The 19,151-nt window shown below is 41.0% G+C and overlaps 1 protein-coding gene across 1 annotated transcript in view; it reads right to left on the reverse strand.

Moving 5' to 3' along the window:
• Nucleotides 1–7,543: 7,543 nt before the first annotated feature.
• ABCB1 (ATP binding cassette subfamily B member 1) overlaps nucleotides 7,544–19,151 on the reverse strand; it is a 111,348-nt gene continuing 99,740 nt past the window's right edge. The window contains exons 25-28 of the mRNA XM_003782808.3: nucleotides 18,811–19,008; nucleotides 12,133–12,339; nucleotides 8,958–9,104; nucleotides 7,544–8,137 (exon numbers count right to left, since the gene is read on the reverse strand). Coding sequence (XP_003782856.1) covers nucleotides 7,931–8,137; nucleotides 8,958–9,104; nucleotides 12,133–12,339; nucleotides 18,811–19,008 — 759 coding nt within the window. The 3' untranslated portion in view covers nucleotides 7,544–7,930. The remainder of the gene's footprint in view (nucleotides 8,138–8,957; nucleotides 9,105–12,132; nucleotides 12,340–18,810; nucleotides 19,009–19,151) is intronic.

Below are 19,151 nucleotides of genomic sequence, written 5' to 3' on the forward strand. Positions count from 1 at the left end.
GAAATTCCACAGCTACAAAAGTCTCTTGCAAGCCACCCACACATTTAGGAGTTGCAGAGTAGGTTCCTAGTTTGTTCTTTTCCCCTTTAATTACAGAATTTGTGAATGGGTTATATTATTGTCCTTATAAAGGAAATCTAAAAAGTAAAATGTCTATAAAATATTACTGAGCAGGTACATTTGAAGGAATATGGCTACTCTAAAGTGAGGCATATCTCAATACTCTTTTTAACTATTCCAAGTGAATCACAATAAAATAAAAATAAATCTATTCTGGCACAGTAGGTCCTTCAAGCTCAGGTCCTGCCTGACTCAGTCTCATTCCTGAATCCCAGACTCTGACTATCCTGAGTCACTTCTGGTTCGAGGCTTCCAGGCTGTTCTACACTATTCCCCATAGCCACTCTTTTCTACTGTCTATCTGACAGATGTGTACTTAGTTCTCCAGGAAGCTTTCTGTTTTGTTTTGTTTTATTTCATTTCATTTTGTTTAATAGGCTTTATTTTTTAGAGCATTTTTAAATTCACAGCAAAATTGAATGAAAGTTACGGAGATTTCCTGTACACCTCATACCGCTGCACAGGTCTGGCCTCCCTGTTATCAACATCCCCTACCAGAGTGGCACATTTGTTACAACTGATGAATTGACTCTGACACATCATGACCCAAAGTCCTTAGCTTACATTAGGACCCACTCTTGATGTTATACATTCAGTGGGTTTGGACAGATGTGCAATGACATGTGTCCACCATCACAGTATCATGCAGAGCAGTTTCACTGCCATAAACATCATCTCTGCTTCACCTTTCCTCCCTCCATCCCACAACCCCTAAGCAATTTCACTTAGCAATAATGTGCATTTAATTTTCCTCTTGTGTTTTCATGGCTTATTAAATAATATTCCATTGTCTGGATGTACCACACTTTTTTTTAAAAATCCATTCACTTTCTGAAGGACATCTTTTCAATTGTCAACTCCTTAGAAAGTGATTGCTCGATTCTTCGTCCCTCGCTAGTGGACCCCGCTGTCTTGCTCCATAGCATATATACACATCCCTAAAGTTATTTCCTGGAGCCTAAATGGTAAGCTCCTTGTCTTAGAATTGTGTTCGCAATATCTTGTGCAGTAGGCACTTAAAATAATTGCTAAATTAATAAACAAAAATTCCTTTTCATGAAAGAGAATTGGTAGCTTTGAAGAGCAAGAAAAACACGAAATGAAGGTAACCATTATTTTTTTCACTATGTCCTATAGATTGAGCATTGTCCTAAATCTTTTATTATACATCTAGTGCTCAAGAAATCCAGTGAGATAGGTATCAAAATCCCTTACTTGTTAGTGAGGAGGCTTAAAGAAAACAAGTCATTTGCCCAACGAAATGTGAAACTGGCAGCTAGAACAGAAACCAGATTTCTCTGTCTGGAGAGCATACGTGCTTTGTTATACTCCAAGTAGCAATCAATGAGAGGGAAAACATTTAAATTTAGCCACCCAGCTGAGAAAGCAAAAAAATGTTCAGTTTTCAACTCAAAGGTCACTTTTACTTATGACCAAAACTGGCTCTTTTCAAAGAACCCGGATGAAAGCATTTCATCACACATCTGTAAGCATTCCTGTTTTTCTCTTTGCCATTCTGATTGCCCTAGACTCCAAGGGCAGAGGTCTTTCACCTGGTGTTAGAAGTTCCAAACAGGATAAAAGGCTACATTTCCAGAAAGTACTCTCTGAAAAATCATGTGTTTAATCTTTTTTTGAACAGCAAATCTTTTTGTTTTTTCTTTTAACGCACACTTGTTTTTTTAAATTTCAGATTAACATGAGGATACAAATTTTTAGGTTACATTGTTTTCACTTCTAAAGTAAAGTTCAAGTTATGCTTAAGCCCTTCACCTGGTGGGGGCGGTGCTGAATACCCTCACATTATGTACATTAGGTGAGATCCCCCAATCTCCCTCCCTCCTCCCCCTCCCTCTCTCTCCCCTCTCCCTTGCTAGACTATGTTTATTGTTTTATCATTCATGTGGGTGTGTAATCGTTTGTATACTGGTTTCACATTAGTATTAAATAGATTTGATACTGACTTTTCCATTCTTGAGATATTTTACTAAGAAGAATGTGTTTCAACTCCCTCCAGGTATACATAAAAGATGTAAAGTCTCCAACTTTTCTTATGAGTGAATAGTATTCCATGGTATATATATACCAGAGTTTATTAATCCATTCATGGGTTAATGGGCATTTGGGTTGCTTCCATGACTTGGCAATTGTGAATTGAACCTCAATAAACATTCCAGTGCAACATTTAACACATATTTTTATTGGAGACTTTCAATGTGCACGTACTGAGGTATTCCTGTACAGTGGTGAACCAGGTACCCAACATGACACTGTAGTCTAGAGGGATTCTTTTGAAGGTCAACAGGGTTAAGGTCAATGAAATTCCTTGACAGATTCTGGAACTAAAAGCGTTATTACTTGTTCTAGTTATGAGCTGGCTGACAGTAAACAGCTTTCAGGATCTCTTATAGAGAGAGTGACTGGGCACAGCTGAGTGGCCCTCGCCTCACAAGGCTGCAGTTAGATGCTGACTGACTGTGCCCACTTTAAGTGGCTGTGGTCCGGGAGTCACATAGCTACCCATGTGACCTGGACTTCTTTTCATAGTGTGGTGGCTGGGTTCTAACAGGGAGGGATCATAATAGTTCAGAATCTGGTTTTCAGCTTAAAATAAGCCCAAACTCCATTTTGTCAGACAGGGCTTCCAGGAGAAAGTACACAATCCTCCTGCCTCAGCTTCCTGAGTGCCTGGGACTCCAGACACTCATCACACATAGGACTAATTTTTTTATTTTTTTTTAGAGATGGATTCTCACTCTTGCTAAGTCTAGTTTCACACTCCCCGCCTTAGTCTTCCAAAGTGCTAGGGTGACAAGTGTCAGCCACTGGGCCTGGCCCCTGCCTAACTCTTGTTTACTTTTCAGAGTTAAGCCCTGCCTCACTCTGTTGCCTGAGCTAGAGTGTGGTGGCACCATCCTAACTCATGCAACCTTAACCTCCTGGGCTCAAACAATCCTCCTGCCTCAGCCTCCCAAGTAACTGGAACTACAGGCACACATCACCAAACTTGGCTAATTAAAATTTTTTTGTAGAGATGAAGTCTTGCTGTGTTGCCCTGGCTGAATTGAACTCTTGGCCTCAAATGATCCTCCTATTATGGTCTATCAGAGTGATGGAATTACAGGTGTAGCCATGGTCCCCAGCATAAAAGCAGCAAATCTTTAAAGTTTAATTATCTGTTCTCCCATTTCTTCTTCTTAACTTTATTTTGAAAGAATTATAGACTCTCGGGGGTTGCAAAAGTCTTAGAGACCTGCGTATCCATTATCTGGTCCTTCCCTCCAGTGATGACATATGATGGTTGTAGTGAAAACTAAACCCAGGACACTGACAGTGGAACAATGGTGCTGCTAGACTACTACAGCTTTTCAAAATATACAGGGGTGGACATAAACTTGGTGTGCAACTTAAAGTTACAACTATTTTAAATTGCACACAAACTTTATGTATATATAAAATCTTATTTTTTTTTACAAAATGATTTTTTAAAAAATAATTTGTGTAAGGTTTTTCCATTTTATTCCATATAATGGGTAAGGCTGGGTCCCAGGTCTCATGGTAATGATGGGCTTCCCTCCTTGTCTTTGATGTTTCATGTAAAATTATATGGGTTCAGAAAAGAATCTTCTTAATATATTTCCCATTAACAGAGGACTTTTTAGATAGTCATTTGTGATAGACCCAAACTGATCCAGAGAAAAGTACACAGAAGAACATGAACTTGGCAAAAGAACAGATACTTATTGAGCCTCTGCTATATGCCAAGGCCTCTGCCAAACCCAGGAACACAGTGATGAAAAGACACAGCCCTTTCCTCTCAGGGTTCAAAAACTGGTAGCATGCATGAGATGTAAGAAAAATGAGTTTAAAAAAAGACTTCTCATTGAAATGTGGGGACAAATGGCTGCCTTGTGTGTCAGGAAACAGACTGAAACTCATTTTGGCCTAAAATCAGTACAGGCAGTCCCCAAATTACAAATATCCAATTGATGTATGACTCACACCTATAAACAGAGGCTACTACAGGGAACAGGTAAATGGACTTTTTCCAACTCACATACAAATTTGACTTAAGAACAAGCCTATAGAGCCTATCTCGTTTGTTACCGGGAGACTGCCTGTAGTTCATTCTGATGAACCAAAAAGAAGGGCCGTCATTGTTTAGAGTCTGGCATGACTGGATGATCTTGTGGGGACACCAGGAGAGTAAAGAAGGCTGCCTAGAAAAGGATGGAACTCAAGCTAATGGCACACTTTGGGATTCACCTGTGTTTCTTCTATATCCCAAAGGCCATCTCAAATGCTTTCTGATTTGATGTCATCTCTAAGTCATGTGAACAAATCCTCTCCTTCTAGAAGAGTTCCTTCTCCCTAGCAGTGTCATAACATTTTCCCAGCCAAAACTTATCATCCCCACACCTGTCACATCTGGTATGAGAACATTTCTCGTAGCCACTGGTCCTGTTCTCACCAGGCCAACACAGAGCCACTTCAATCTCACTGCTTTTGTGTGTTTGCTTTTAAATAAAAGCATCTTGTTTAGCCTCTCTGATTTGAGGCTTAGATTAGTTTCACGTGGTTGCTGTGACAAGTTGCCACAAGCTGGATAGTTTAAAACAAGAGAAACTTACTTTCTTACAGCTCCAGAAGGCAAAAACCCAGCAAGGTGACACTCCTTTATGAGCTTCTGGTGGCTACTGACACCCCTTGACCTGGGGCTGACTCCTTCCAATCTCTGCTGCTGGGGTGGCACCTTTCCTCTTCCTGTGTCAAATCTCATTCTACCTCACTTTTATAAGGGCACACTGATCACCGGACTGAGGGCCCACTCAAACAATCTAGGATGATTCCATCAAAAGGTCTTTAACTGCAAAGAACCTTTACTGCAAAGAAACTTTTTCCAAATAAGCTCACCTTTATAGGTTCTGAGGATTAGGATATGCACATATGTGTTTTGGGGAGGCACCATTCAATTCACTATGGGACTTTTCCTGTCCAATCCATCTTGCTACCAGTGTTCTCAATGCATCATGCTCCTATTCAGTGTCATTAATAATTTTCATTCCCTACCCTTCCCTTCCCTTCCTTTTTCTTCTTCTTCTTCTTCTTCTTTTTTTTTTTGGTAGACAGAGTCTTACTCTGTTGCCCTTGTTAGAGTGCCATCGCATTACTGTAGCTCATAGCAATCTCAATCTCTTGGCTCAAGCAATCCTCTTGCCTCAGCCTCCTAAGTAGCTGGGACTATAGGCACACCAGCTAGTTTTTCCTTTTTTAAGTAGAGCTGGGGTCTCACTCTTGCTCAGGCTGATCCCCCCCACTTTGGCCTCTCAGAATGTTAGGATTACAAGTGTGAGCCATTGCACCTGGCCTAGTTTTCCATATTCTATCTCATCAAATCCAGACTCTTCTGCCTGGCATTTTAGGCTCACCACAATCTGGCAACTTAACAACTTCCTGCAGTTTACTTCACCAGACATTTAGTGACTGCCTAGAATGTGTAAGACACTGTTTGTAGGCTTTGGGAAGTACGAATGTAAATATGGTGCCACCCAGCCCTCAGAGGGCTGAGAAGATGAACGTACACAATGACTACAAAAAACAGAATGACAAACATCAACACAGTCCCTTCTTACCAGACCAGCCTCCGCACTATGCTAACTCCTGCTCCCATGCTTTTAAATATCATCTATGACATAGATGTTACACAACTTGGTATTTAATCACTGTCTATTTCTTTATCTTTTTTGAGGCAGAGTTTCACTCTATTTTCTGGGCTAGTGTGCAGTGGCGTTATCATAGTTTACTGCAACCTAAGACCCCTGGGCTCCAGTGATCCTCCCATCTCAGCCTCCTGAGTAGCTAGGACTATAGGTATGCACCACCATATCTGGCTAATTAAAAAAAAATATATGGAGATAGAGTCTCACTACGTTACCCAGGCAGGTCTCAAATTCCTGGCCTCAAGCAATGCCTCTGCCTTAGCCTCCCAATGTGCTGCCCCTGGCATATCTAATCACAGTCTTATAGCTTTACTACTGTATTTGTCTACTTGTCTCTTAATTGTGTCCCCAAAGAAAATGTTTCTTAAACTGAAGGACTCCTCCTTCTCTTATGCTATAATTTGGATGTCTGTCCTCCTAAACCTGGTATTGCCATCCTGCTTCCTGAGATTTCCTCTCTGCCAGTTGAAGGTTACTGAGCTTTATGTCTTAGGGCGCACTTCCTTCAATGAAGAGCATAACTGGTAAAAACTGAAGGGGCAGATTAGCTAGGCTGAGAAGCACTTCAAATATAGGACCTAATAGGACTTATGAGAAGGTGAGATTCTGCTGTCTAACTTTTAGGTGGAGCTCAGAAGATACCCATAAGATAATATCCCAGGAAGCCCAAGGATGATTTCAACAATGATCCCCATAAACAAAGCTCAGAGTCCATGAAATGCACAATGATGAGTGATTACATGACCCATTTAAAAAACATTCATCATCAAGTTACTAGGCAAAAAAGGGGTATTTTGCTTTAATCTGTATCCTTTGATTGTTGAAATTGTACATTTTTCTCATTCACTTTTTCTTTGGGAATTATCTGATCCTTTCCTTTGCCCATTTTCTCTTGGAGGGGATTTTTTTTCCTTTTTAGAAGTTCTTTATATATTAAATATAGCAATTGTTGATAATAAATATGGCACTCCAGCTTGTGACTTTTAATCTTATTTCTAATGGCTAATTTTAAAAATTTCTACTCAGAGTATCAGTTCTCGTGATATTTTCTTCTTCTTTTTTTTTTTTTTTTTTTTTTTTGGCCAGAGCTGGGTTTGAACCTGCCACCTCCGGCATATGGGGCCAGCACCCTACTCCTTTGAGCCACGGACGCTGCCCTTCTTTTTTTCATTTTTCATCAAGTTTGCATCACAATGTATTAAATTCATGGCACATTTTAAACATCTGTAAATCAGAAGGATCAACTTTGGAAGAGACCAATTCTAGAGAAAGAGATTCTTTATCATGAAAAGAAAAAGAGTAATTGTATTCTTTAAAAGTACAAAAATATGAAAATCCTTGAAAAGCCCTAGTAAGAGCAGTGCATAATATTTCATCTACTTCAGAGTAATAAATACTTCATAATTGCATCTCAGTCCACCTCTCGAAAATCTTGTTTTGGTCTACCTGATGGGTTTGAGAGCCATTATTATGTGGAGATGTAAGACTCAGCAAGGTGAAGTCCAAGAAGAATGATGCCAAATGGTTCTATAAAACCCAACGTGAAAAGACACATAGAATAGACTTTAAACTGATTAACCTTTTCCACAATAATGAATGGATGTTTTTAAAGAAATTTTTTTTAAAGCAGAAATTCTCTACAATATTTCAATTGGAAGAAGATATATTCACACAGGCATTTTGGACAAGATGACTATAGTCACACGAAAGTTTAGTTTTATTATAGATACTTTATGCAAATATTTCAATACTTTTTGCTATTACTATGCTCTTTTAGCAAGGCAGTTACAGTATAAGTGAAAAAATATAGACAAAATTGCACACTTTATTTAAAAAATCTACTTTAAATTCTTTTTTAAATACAATTAAAACCATCATCTCCTCCCATTCGACGATGTTTCTCTTTCTGTTCCTTTAATTATGAAGTCTCTGAAGACAATGAATTTGATGGAATGATCTTCTATTGTGGCAGGAAATGTTAAACATGTAACTCTTCATCATCCCATAACTGCTTGCTTTTTAAACTTTGATTAAATGCTATATTTAAACACAAATATTAAAAAATATTTAACATCTCATACAGTCACAGTTCACTGGCGCTTTGCTCCAGCCTGGACGCTGACCATTGAGAAATAGATGCCTTTCTGGGCCAGCAGCTGTTGATGGGTGCCGCACTCCTTCACTTTGCCATTCTGAAACACCACTATCAGGTCTGCATTCTGGATGGTGGACAGGCGGTGAGCGATCACAATGCAGGTGCGGCCTTCTCTGGCTTTGTCCAGGGCTTCTTGGACAACCTGTTCCATGTCACATAAATTAATTCCAATAATAACAGTCCTTTCCCTTTAATACTTCCTCCATGAAAGGTCCCACGTTAATTTCTCTAGAAATTGGTCCTTCTTTAACAATGGTGTCAGTGAACTCTAACAGATTTTAGAAATCCAAGGATCTGTCATATCAGAAAATAACTGAACCCCAGTTTGGATTAGTTCTGAGGGAGGACTTACCTATTTCTTAAAGTTAAGGCAGTAACTGCAGCCCATCAAATCATTTAAAAGCATTTACTAACGTATCTAGCCACACAACATTCTTGAAAGCAGACCTCAAATCCAGCTCCATAGCAAATAGTGGAAGCCTGAGCAAAGGCCAAATGTGGATTCCTTTAATTTTGGTTATTTTTATGATAGGGAACATCTCATAATGAGTTTGTCTTTCAGATATTTGAATTCTTAACTTTTCCTCAAATTGAAAATGATTGCTAATATTCTTCTCAAGGGACAGCCAGGTTTTGACCCTGTCTTATCCTCTCTCTTTTTTATATAGCTGCTGAGGAGACACTGCCAGTAGTACTGGGAACTAAGCCTCTGGAATGCAGCTTCACACAAGTGATCCAGGGCTGGGTTTGGAGCATATGTGCTGTAAGACTAACCTGCCTTGTGTCATCTTAGCTGTCCTGAGTAACAGCTACCGAGTGTTTAAATGACACTGAAAGGTGACATAAGTAGCAATCAACAATCTGGCCTAATTTTGTTCCATACTATGGAAGACAAAAATACATATTTAAACCTTTTTGGGATGACTGATTCAAGTATGAATGAGTCCAATTTAAATTCTTACCTTTTCGCTTTCTGTATCCAGAGCTGATGTAGCTTCATCCAAAAGCAAAATATGAGGCTGTCTGACGAGGGCACGAGCTATGGCAATGCGTTGTTTTTGTCCACCAGAGAGCTGAGTTCCTTTGTCTCCTACTCTGGTGTTATATTTCTGTAAATGGATTTTGTTAATATGAAAGCAGAATGGATAGTAAAATTCTAACAAATAGTTTGTGTATAGATAATAGGATAAACACTTCTTATACACCAAAAATCTAGGTTCAGAGGCTAAGGGGTTTACAGAGGGTTAAATATAGAATGAAAATTGCTCTATGTGGCATGTTTGATCTCTTTTTGAAAATAGACATTTAGACTTAAGATGATATGTTTTAATATGAACAAGCCAGAATTTTTTTAGGAAGAAGACTGTTGCTATGTTAGTATCTTCCATCTTCTGATTTCATTATATTTGGGACAAAGATGGTAGCAGAAAGGAAATTTGATTTGAACAGGCTATTCATAATAAAATAATTGAAGTTCATCTTATTCATAACCAGCAGGTGACGCTCTCGGCATGATTTTTAAAGTGAGGAAAGGAATTCTTGGAACGTTAATCTTTTGGTGACTGTATGAAATTATCTCCAACACTTAACTTTAAAGAATGCTAAGGAATTCTATTTTGATATCTAACTCTGAAAACTAAAATCTCCTTCTTTTGCTTTTGGAGTTCTTCTAATATTCTTGCCATATTGTTGCTCCCCAGAGTAGATAACTGTCACCAACTATTTAATATGACATTGGGGACAAGAGTTAAAGGGTATGTAGAGAAGGGCAGAAATGGGATATGACAGCATGTGTAACCTAGAAAACAACACCGGCTTATTATTTTCAGGCCCTTGCCAGGCTGAAATTTTAGTTAAAGTGTGGATTTTGATTCTGACATCCCAGAGTTTGGCTATAAAATTCACATTCTATACAGGGTTGCCTATTTTTATTTACTGTGACTGGCCACCCCAGTTCTATGACACTCAGACTGGGCTATCCAGCTATTGATGGACTGGGAAGACCACCAGGTGAGGTTTTGACAGATGCTTGGACCAGCTGTACCCGGGAGCTGTGGCTGCCTCAGAAGGCAGGGGCGCTGTGTAGGGGTTACCAGATGGCACTGAAAAAGTATTAATCCTGTGGAGACCGTAAAAGGCAGCATTGTATATAAGCCTGTGGGAAGGAGGTAACAAAACCAGCCATCTGCTGGGTAAGGTACATGCTGTTACCACGCATTAATCACTCAGGAGAAGAAGCGGATCCTTAGGCAGGTAATAGACTTACTAGGTTTTGACTTCTCTCTCCTGGTCTGGACACCGAGGAAGAGAATCATGGTGTCTACAGGTGTTCTCTGTGTGACAAATCGTGACCAGGAACCCAGAAAAGTGGGGTCCTTGTGGTAGACAAATACCAGAGGAGCAACATCTATTTAAGACACTAGATAACCATTCCTTTCTGTGTTTGTGTGTGGTTAACCACTAGCCCAGGGCCTCTCCAAATTTAGCCTTCATCAGTATCTTCTGGGCTATTAAAATGTAGGTTGCTGGACTCTACCTTTAAAGTTTCTGATTCTGGGTGGGGGAGAACAAAAAAATCCGTATTTCTAACAAGTTCCCAGGTGATACTGATCCACGCCCAGACTTGAGAATCACTGATCTCTCATAAGTAAAGAGAACTAGAGCTTTGTGTTTAAATGAACATTGAGAAGGGTCAATTATCCACAGTTGGCCTAGAGTGGCAGTCCCCAAACTTTCTGGCACCAGGGACCAGTTTCATGGAAGACAATTCTTCCACAGACTGGGGTAGGAAGTGATGGTTTGGGGATGATTTAAGCACATTACATCTCCACCTCAGATCATCAGGCATTAGATTCTCACCTCATCAGGCATTAGATTCTCACCAGGAGCGCACAACCCAGATGCCTCACATGTGTAGTGTACAGTAGGGTTTGCCCTCCTGTGAGAATGCTGCCAGTTATCTGACAGGGGGCGGAGCACAAGCAGTGATGTAAGCGATAGGGAGTGGCTGTAAATACAGACCTTTCCCTCACTTGCCTTTCTGCCGCTGACCTGCCATGTGTCCTGGTTCCTAATAGGCCATGGACCAGTACTAGTCTGGTCCACAGTCTAGGAATTGGGGACCATAGGCCTAGATTGTTAAAGGATAGGTGGGGACAAGGCCTTCTCCTTTAGGCCTAATGAGATTGGTGTCTGCAGTTACCTGAAGAAGAGCCTGAGGAAAAGGGAAATCTTGGGGAAGAGTTAGAGCCACCTAGTATTGCCGTCCTTCTCCTGAGATTTCTCCCCCTGCCAGTTTGAGGTTATTGAGCTTTATGTTTGGGGAACACTTCCTTCCTATGAAGAGCATAACTGGGAATAATTGGAGGGGTAGAGTAGCTAGCTGAGAAGCACTTTAAAACACAGGACCTAAAAGGACTTTAAAAAGGGTGAGATTCTGCTATCTAACTTTTAGGTGGAGTGCAGAAGACACCCATAGGATAATAACCCTGGAAGCCTAAAGGAAGATTTCAACAATCATCCCCATAAACAAAGCTTGGGGTCGATGAAATGTACAATGATGGAGAGGTTACATGGCTACCCCTGTGGCTCAGCCCTCTTTATGGCATGAGTCCAGCTCCCTGGCCTGGCCTGACTTGGCAGGGCGAGGTTTCAGGCTTGGCTAGGGGAGCTGCAGGAAGGCGTATGGGTGAGAAATGGGATAGCACCTGGAAAGGATGGTCACACCTGCTTCCTCATCAGGCTCAGGAGAGCATGTCCACAGATGGAGACACAGACACTGCTCAAATGCATTTGGCTTTGGAGGGAAAGGCCTCTTAGACATACTTATCCCCAGGGCTGAAGGAGGTAAAGCTCCAGCCTAAAATCTTTGGATCTAGAGAATTGTTCCAGTTCTCCTAATCCTGCCAAGTTCCTCTCTCCTAAACCTGAATTGGTCTAACACCTTCATCCCTTCCCCACAAGGAGAGTCAGCTGATTGGGCAAATATAACATCTAACTGGGATAGGAAGTATGGCCAGATGCTCATATACAGTGTGGCTGTATTTCTTTTCCTCGGGAAAAAACCCTTTAGAAGTCAAACTACAGGCCAGGGAGCCTTCCTCATGCTCCTGAACCTGTAACTGGAGAGAGGCTTACGTTAGGCAGTGAATCGATGAACTGGTGTATGTTGGCCTCCTTGGCCGCCTTCACGATCTCCTCCTGTGACACCACCCGGCTGTTGTCCCCGTAGGCGATGTTCTCACCAATGCTGCAGTCAAACAGGATGGGCTCCTGGGATACGATGCCCATGTGTGCTCGGACCCACTGCACATTCAGTTGCTTTATTTCTTTGTTATCAATTAGCTGAAAATAAGAGTTCGCAGATCAACTTTAGGACTAGCATATTTCGAATTGAGCAAAGTTAACATTGTTATTTCATATGATAAAACTGACAAGTTAACTATGAGATCAAGGAAATTTTTAAAAATTTAGATTGTCAAGGTTATTCCAATGAGGCCATAATTGTATGCTTTGAGGACCTGTCGTGTTTCTTATGTTTTAACCCACCCTGGTTTCTGATATGTGCTTGTACTACCTAGACAGAACAATACCCTCTCCTCCTCCAAGGTATCTATGTCCTAATCCCTGGGACTTGTGAACATGTCATGTGGCAAGGAGGGACTGAGGTAGCAGATAGAAGTAAGATTGCTGATCAGTTGACCTTAAAATAAGAAGATTATCCTGGATTATCTTGTTGGAACTAATGTAATCTTAAGGGTTCTTAACTATGGAAGAGAGAGGCCAGAGAGTGAGTATCAGGGAAAGACATGCCCAGTCACTGCTGGCTTTAAAGAAGGAGGATGGGGCTTCAAGCTAGAAAAGGCAAAAAAATAGATTGTCCCTCGGAGGCTCCAGAAGGAACACCGCCCTGCTGACCCTTGATTTTTAGCCTGATGAGACCTACTTGGAACTTCTGACCTCTAGGAGTATAAGATAATAACTTTGTGTTGTTGTAAGACTCTAAGTTTGTGGTAATTACTTATAGCTGCCACAGGAAACTATTAATAATATAATGCTTTATATTTCTGGGATGTATCCTGCCATCTTTATCTTACATTTCAGTTTTTCAGAGGAAAGGTGGCCAAATTGGAGTGGAAATAAATAACAACTACAACCACATAACAGGTTTGTAGATCAGGTTTCTGATCTGACCTGAGTTTGAGGAATCAGATACAATGGCTAAAAGAAACAGAAGTCAGTGTGGGAGAGCAGCTACTTTATTTCTCAGTAATTGATGATCTTGAGAAAATGAATTAATATTTCTTAGTTTCCTTGTGAGTAAAACGGAAATGATGATAACTCCTAAACTCACAGAATTAAGGATTAAATATTATGTATGGGCCCCACTTAGCATAATGCCAGGCACAGAGTAAGTTTTAATTCTGTATATGTGATGTATTGGAACTACAGGGGATGGACAGGTGGACAGGTGTATGAAAGGGTGGATGGTCATCTTCAGTATTGAGCCAAAGATGTAGGAACAGTCAGCTTCCTTTTCTCTGTGATCTGGTTTCCCAGATTATCCTGCCAAAGCCTTAGGAGGCCCCCTTACAGCCTTACTCTAATGCAGTTATGTCTGCCTAATAGATCTGTTTTGCAAGATAATTTTCCGGTATTCAAGTAAGAGAGCAGTTCTTCCCCTCTGAGGAAAACACCAGTGACTCAGATTTGAGCTTTCCTAATAGTGGTGATGAGTAGGTACTGAGCCATACAAAGTTTCTTCATCCCATGTGCCTGACTGGGTGGCTCTAGGAGACAGCTGGCCAGGGGTAAGGTACCATCTTTGCTGCAGGAACATAGCTTCTGCTTGTCAAGCTGGCAGGTGCAGGGATGAAAAGCACTGCTCTAACCTCATTAGTAACAAACCCAGTTGCCATGGAGACTATTCCGAGCATCTATGCTCCAGGCTTCCTTTCAGTGTTAATAAATGAAGGGGGATAGCAGAAGGTGGAGAGAGGGAGTAAAAACCAAGCAAGGATGTGGCTGAACAGCAGCTCTTGTTAGATGAAGCACTTGAGAAATGCAAATTTGAGGAAAGGAAGAGGGTTTCTTATTTCGATTTTTTTTTAATTTTCTAGGTTTATACCCCCGGGAGGAAAACAGACACCACCTAACTACCATAATAACCGGCCAATCTGAATGATCTCAGCAAGTCTTAATGAGTTCCGTTGGAACACCGAATATGGTAACACTCCTGGGCTTCCTCATCTCCACACAGTACACCAGAATTGGAAATTATTTAAAATCTATGTCAGCTGAAGAAGCTTTTCTTTAAGGAAAACAATTTAGAATCTCAGAATGTAAAACAGAGCAAAGCACAGCTTCTTTGGCTGAGACCGGTAGTGGTCTGAGGGAAGACCAAGGAAACTCTGGGGAACTTATATTAAATAAAAACTGTTTGAAAAATCCTGGCCTAAATGAAAACCTAACTAGGAAAGTAAACATATTGGTAAGAAATAATTTAAAGACTAGCTATCTTTATTATAGAATGTGAAACTCATCGCTTTCATTAGCACAAATAATCAAGTGTCAAATATGTATTTTTCAATGTGTATTTACTCTGAAATAATAATTTTTAAAAGATCAAGCATTGATGATACTGGAGGTTCTGTGATATTCATATACATTCTCTTATTTAGTCTTATGAGGTCACTGTGATTTTAGTCACCATTTTACAAGTGAGGAAATAAATGACATTGAGTGATTTATACCAAGTCACACAGTAAGTAATTGGGGGAAGCAGGACTGAATCTCAACACTGCAGGTTGGGTATCTCATAACTGAAGGATATTTTCTGTTGTCCTCTATAAGGAAAGTGCCCCCAACTTGGCAGGTACCAGACAAGGACAGGAGGCCTCTCACTGTACCCTAAAGGGGGTAGAGGGTTCTGACTGTGGTAGATGGGATGGACCAAAGAGGGGGGAGAGGACAGGTCCAGGGAAGTCTCAAACCGGAGGCAATTTAACAGTGAAGCTAATAACGGGTAAATTTCCAGTGCGCTCAATTAACATGTAAATTCTGAAAGCCAAACAGTGCAGGGGGGTGAGAGGGAGGCAAGGCTCCAGCCTGGAAGCTCTCTGTGTAAGCACTGATGATAAACTGCCTAACACAGGAAAGGGACCAGAAGCTTCAAGGCTCCAGTATTTTGTTGTGATTTTTTTTTTTTTCATTTGAAATAAGTATTCGTGTTTGTACCTAGTTTTGCATTTGAAACTTCATATAACCTTCAGGTCCCGCCAAACTTCAATTTTCCCCTCTTCACAATTCTGTAGCTTAATCTTCTAAGATTCCCCACAAACCTTCCTTCAAATTTATTGGTTCAGTGCTTCTTAAATGAGGGATAGCATTAGAATCACCTGGGAAAATTGTAAAACTAAAAAGCAGGCCAGGCCCCAGCCTGGGTGGCTGTGTCCTTAACTAGCTCTCTGAGCCAAAGTCTGAGAACCACCACCCCAGTTCCAAGTTTCTCCTGGCCCCCTGATGGGTCATGAGAATTTCCTGGCTTCCAAGTGGTCCTCAGGCATAAGTCCTTTCTTCAATTCTTATGCTCAAATCCACAGAATCATTTTTAAGTTATTCAGGATTACCAATTTCATACTAAACTTGGTCCATCTTCTTTACTGCGGTCGCCTCTGCTAAGAAGTCTGGCTGCGGTGCACCACCAGGCAGCATTTATTTCAAAGCCTTACGGCACATGCACAGGAGCAGATAACAGATATTGCTGCAACAAATGAGGATGCTGTTTTTAGAGCATCATCAGTGTTGTCTTGAGATGGTTTCATATTCTTCTGTGTCTGTCCTTTCATACGTCAAGGGACTAGAAGGCTAAAAACCATTTCCCAGGCTCCCTTGGTTCTGGAAATAACTTAGGGTCTAGCAGGGAGATGCACTGTTTAAGGCAGACACCAATTCTCCTTTAGCAGCTATAGTGAGCTAACAAGTGTGTTTGGCAGACAGGACTTTTTACTAACAGCCAGACTCGGGTCTGTGTTTTTAGTTTTGAAACAACTGTGACATTGGCTTAATTTTGCAGGTTCCTGGTCACAGAAGGATCAATCTAGGAGCAAAACCCTCACTCTTCTAGCCCTTCCAAAGATTCTATAGACACCTCAGTCCCTTTATTGAATACTTATCTAGTATCACTTGAAATACCTAGAGCACTTTCTGTTTCCTACTCTTAACTATAACTGACATTGTCCATGCTTTTAATTATGCTCTTGCTTGTATTTCCGTACTTGGAATGTATCATTAATACATTTACCATTGTTTTCAATCCTAACATTTTGTCATCATAAAGTGTTTTTTTTTTTTCCATTGCAAAGTGACTATGAGCACATTAGGGGGCTGTAAGTTTATTTTATCTTTCCCATATGAGTTATTATCAGAAAAATTTAAGAACCACTACTCTTGCTACATTCCCTATTTCAGCTAAAATGGCCTATTTTTCAGCGAAAATGGTCCTGCAGTGGGAACAAATTACTTACAGACCACAGTTCGCCTTCTCTCCTACATGGAGTGCCCTTTCTACTGCTTACCTCTATGCAGATACTACTGTCCTTTAAAAACCAGCTCGAGGCCTAGCCCCACCTTTAATCTAACTCCGGAAAGAATACGCCTCATCTCTACAGTCAAAGCATTTGAGGGCAGATACCATGCCCCATGACTCATTGTATAGCACATTTCACACACTGTTTAATAAATGTCAGTGTCTGACAGCTAACTGCCTCTTCTAAGTGCTTCAATTGTCAGTGAGGTCTTCATTTGCAGTCCTGCAATCAAACTTTAACCACAGAGTTGAAGCATAAAGTCAGAGTTCACAGAAAATATAATATAAAGGGGTAAAAGTAGGGAAGACAGCTTATGTAACTAGTAAATAACTGACTAAAGTCATAACTCTCTTTGAATATAATAAAAAGTATTTACGTGTCAGAGTGATTGCTGTGGGGAAGTCAAAAAAGCCATGGACTACAGGTTGAATATTTCTTTCATTTCAGTCATCAGTGCAACTCGGGTCCATGTGCAGCTGGAGGGCCTCAGTCTGACGTACCGGCAGGTGTCCATTCTGATTGGGCACTGCTCGTGCTGTTTCAGTTATTAAATATTTTAAACATTACCTCTGAATATGCCTAAAAACTAAAGGCCTAGAGAATGAAAATTTCTTGCTCTAAATAATACCCCTTCCTGGTTTGATTCTTTTCCTACCCTCCATTAAAGTCATTTAAATCCACTCTGCTTTCAAGAGTCCTATCTCATCCCCAGCACCTAAGACATTCTCTGAGATATTTTACAGGAAGTCCCTGGGTTATGAACAAGATAGGTTCTCAAGATTTGTTCTTAAGTTAAATTTGCATGCAAATTGAAACAAGCTCATTTCATAAAGGCTATGTTAACCAGTTTGATGGAAATATTTCAAATTGTATATGAAAACACCACACTCATGATTGCATTAATGTACACAGCTATCATTTAATAAAAAAAAAAAAGAAGTCCATTTACCTACCACCTATAATAGCATTCATTCGAAAGTGTGAGTTGGTCAGCTATATGTAACTGGGGGGGGGCGGGGGTGTGTGACTTACTCTAATTGCCCCTGTTTGTAAGTGCAAGTTGTACCTGAGTCAGATGTTTGTAACCTGGGGAACTACCTATAGTTAGAAGACAAAGGCATTCCTCTGTATTCTTTACCGGCTTCTCAAATTTGTTGATCCTCCTTTTCCCCTTAGATGATGTTCCAATACTCTCTCCATCAAAGGTTGATCTCATCCTCAGGCATAAAGATGCTCATGATTCCTCCTCCTAAACATGTTCCCTCCATTCTGCCTCCCTACTCAAGCTACTGTTCTTATTTGTCTTTCTTTCATCTTTGATCTTCTTGATAATCTACACTTCAGCCATGCTAAATTATCTACCACCACCACTTCACTAAGAAGCACTGGGATGTCTGGCCGGGTAGGATAGTTGAATATGACTTCGTCAAATGTCACATTTCCTTCCAACTTGTCCTACGATGAAATGTCAGACATAGCCCATGAAGTGCCAGATCCTATTATGCCTTCTCAGTCTTCACCTTATCCTACCTCTCCGTAGCATCTGTCACTGCTGACCCCCTTCTGAAACACTCCTTATCCTTGGCATCTGTCTCACTTGTCTCTAATGGCACCCCTCTTCTATCTTTCTGGCTCCTTCTATTTTTGCTGGCTCTTCTCGTGTCAGCTAAAACCCAAGCACAGCAAGGGATATGGGTGGTAAGAGGGCTACTCACAAAGGAGGGCAGGGGGCAGTGCTGAGGGAGAGGCTGATGACGAAGTTGGCTGGGGCAGATGACACAGCTTAGACCTGTCTATGTCGTCAGATTTGCACTATGTGGGCTGTTAAAAGGTTTGGAAAACCAGCTGGTACAGTGGCTCACACCTGTAATCTCAACATTCTAGAAGGCTGAAGCGGGTGGATTGCTTGAGTTCAGGAGTTTAAGACCAACATGAGCAAGAGGGAGACCCCTGTCTCTACTAAAAATAGAAAAAAATAAATAAAAACTAGCTGGGTGTTGTGGCGGGTGCCTGTAGTCCCAGCTACTCAGGAGGCTGAGGTAAAAGGATTGCTCAAGCCCAAGAGTTTGAGGTTGCTGTGAGCTACAGTGGTGCCACAGCACTGTACCAAGGGCAATGGAGTGAGACTCTGTCTCCAAAAAAAAGGTTTTAAAACCATGGCTTATACTTCAGAATTAAACATATCAGGACATTTCCTGAACTGAGCTGAACATGAGAGTGTGCTCACCACTGTCCCAGCCAAGGGGTCGTAGAAACGCTCCAGGAGCTGGACCACTGTGCTCTTCCCACAGCCACTGCTGCCCACCAGGGCCAGCGTCTGGCCCTTCTTCACCTCGAGGCTCAGCCCCTGAAGCACTGGGATGTCTGGCCGGGTAGGATAGTTGAATACGACTTTGTTAAATGTCACATTTCCTTCCAACTTGTCCTACGATGAGAATGATAACATTACATTTGACTGCTGCAATACCAGTGACACATTGTACAGCTAACCCTCTCTACCAGCAGGCGTCAGAGGGTACGGAGGTTGTATTACAATTAAGCTTCACTTCAAACTGCTGCAATTTAATA

The sequence above is a fragment of the Otolemur garnettii genome, unplaced genomic scaffold (genome assembly GCF_000181295.1).
Source record: "Otolemur garnettii isolate 467f Iridium unplaced genomic scaffold, OtoGar3 scaffold00005, whole genome shotgun sequence".
NCBI lineage: Eukaryota > Metazoa > Chordata > Mammalia > Primates > Galagidae > Otolemur > Otolemur garnettii.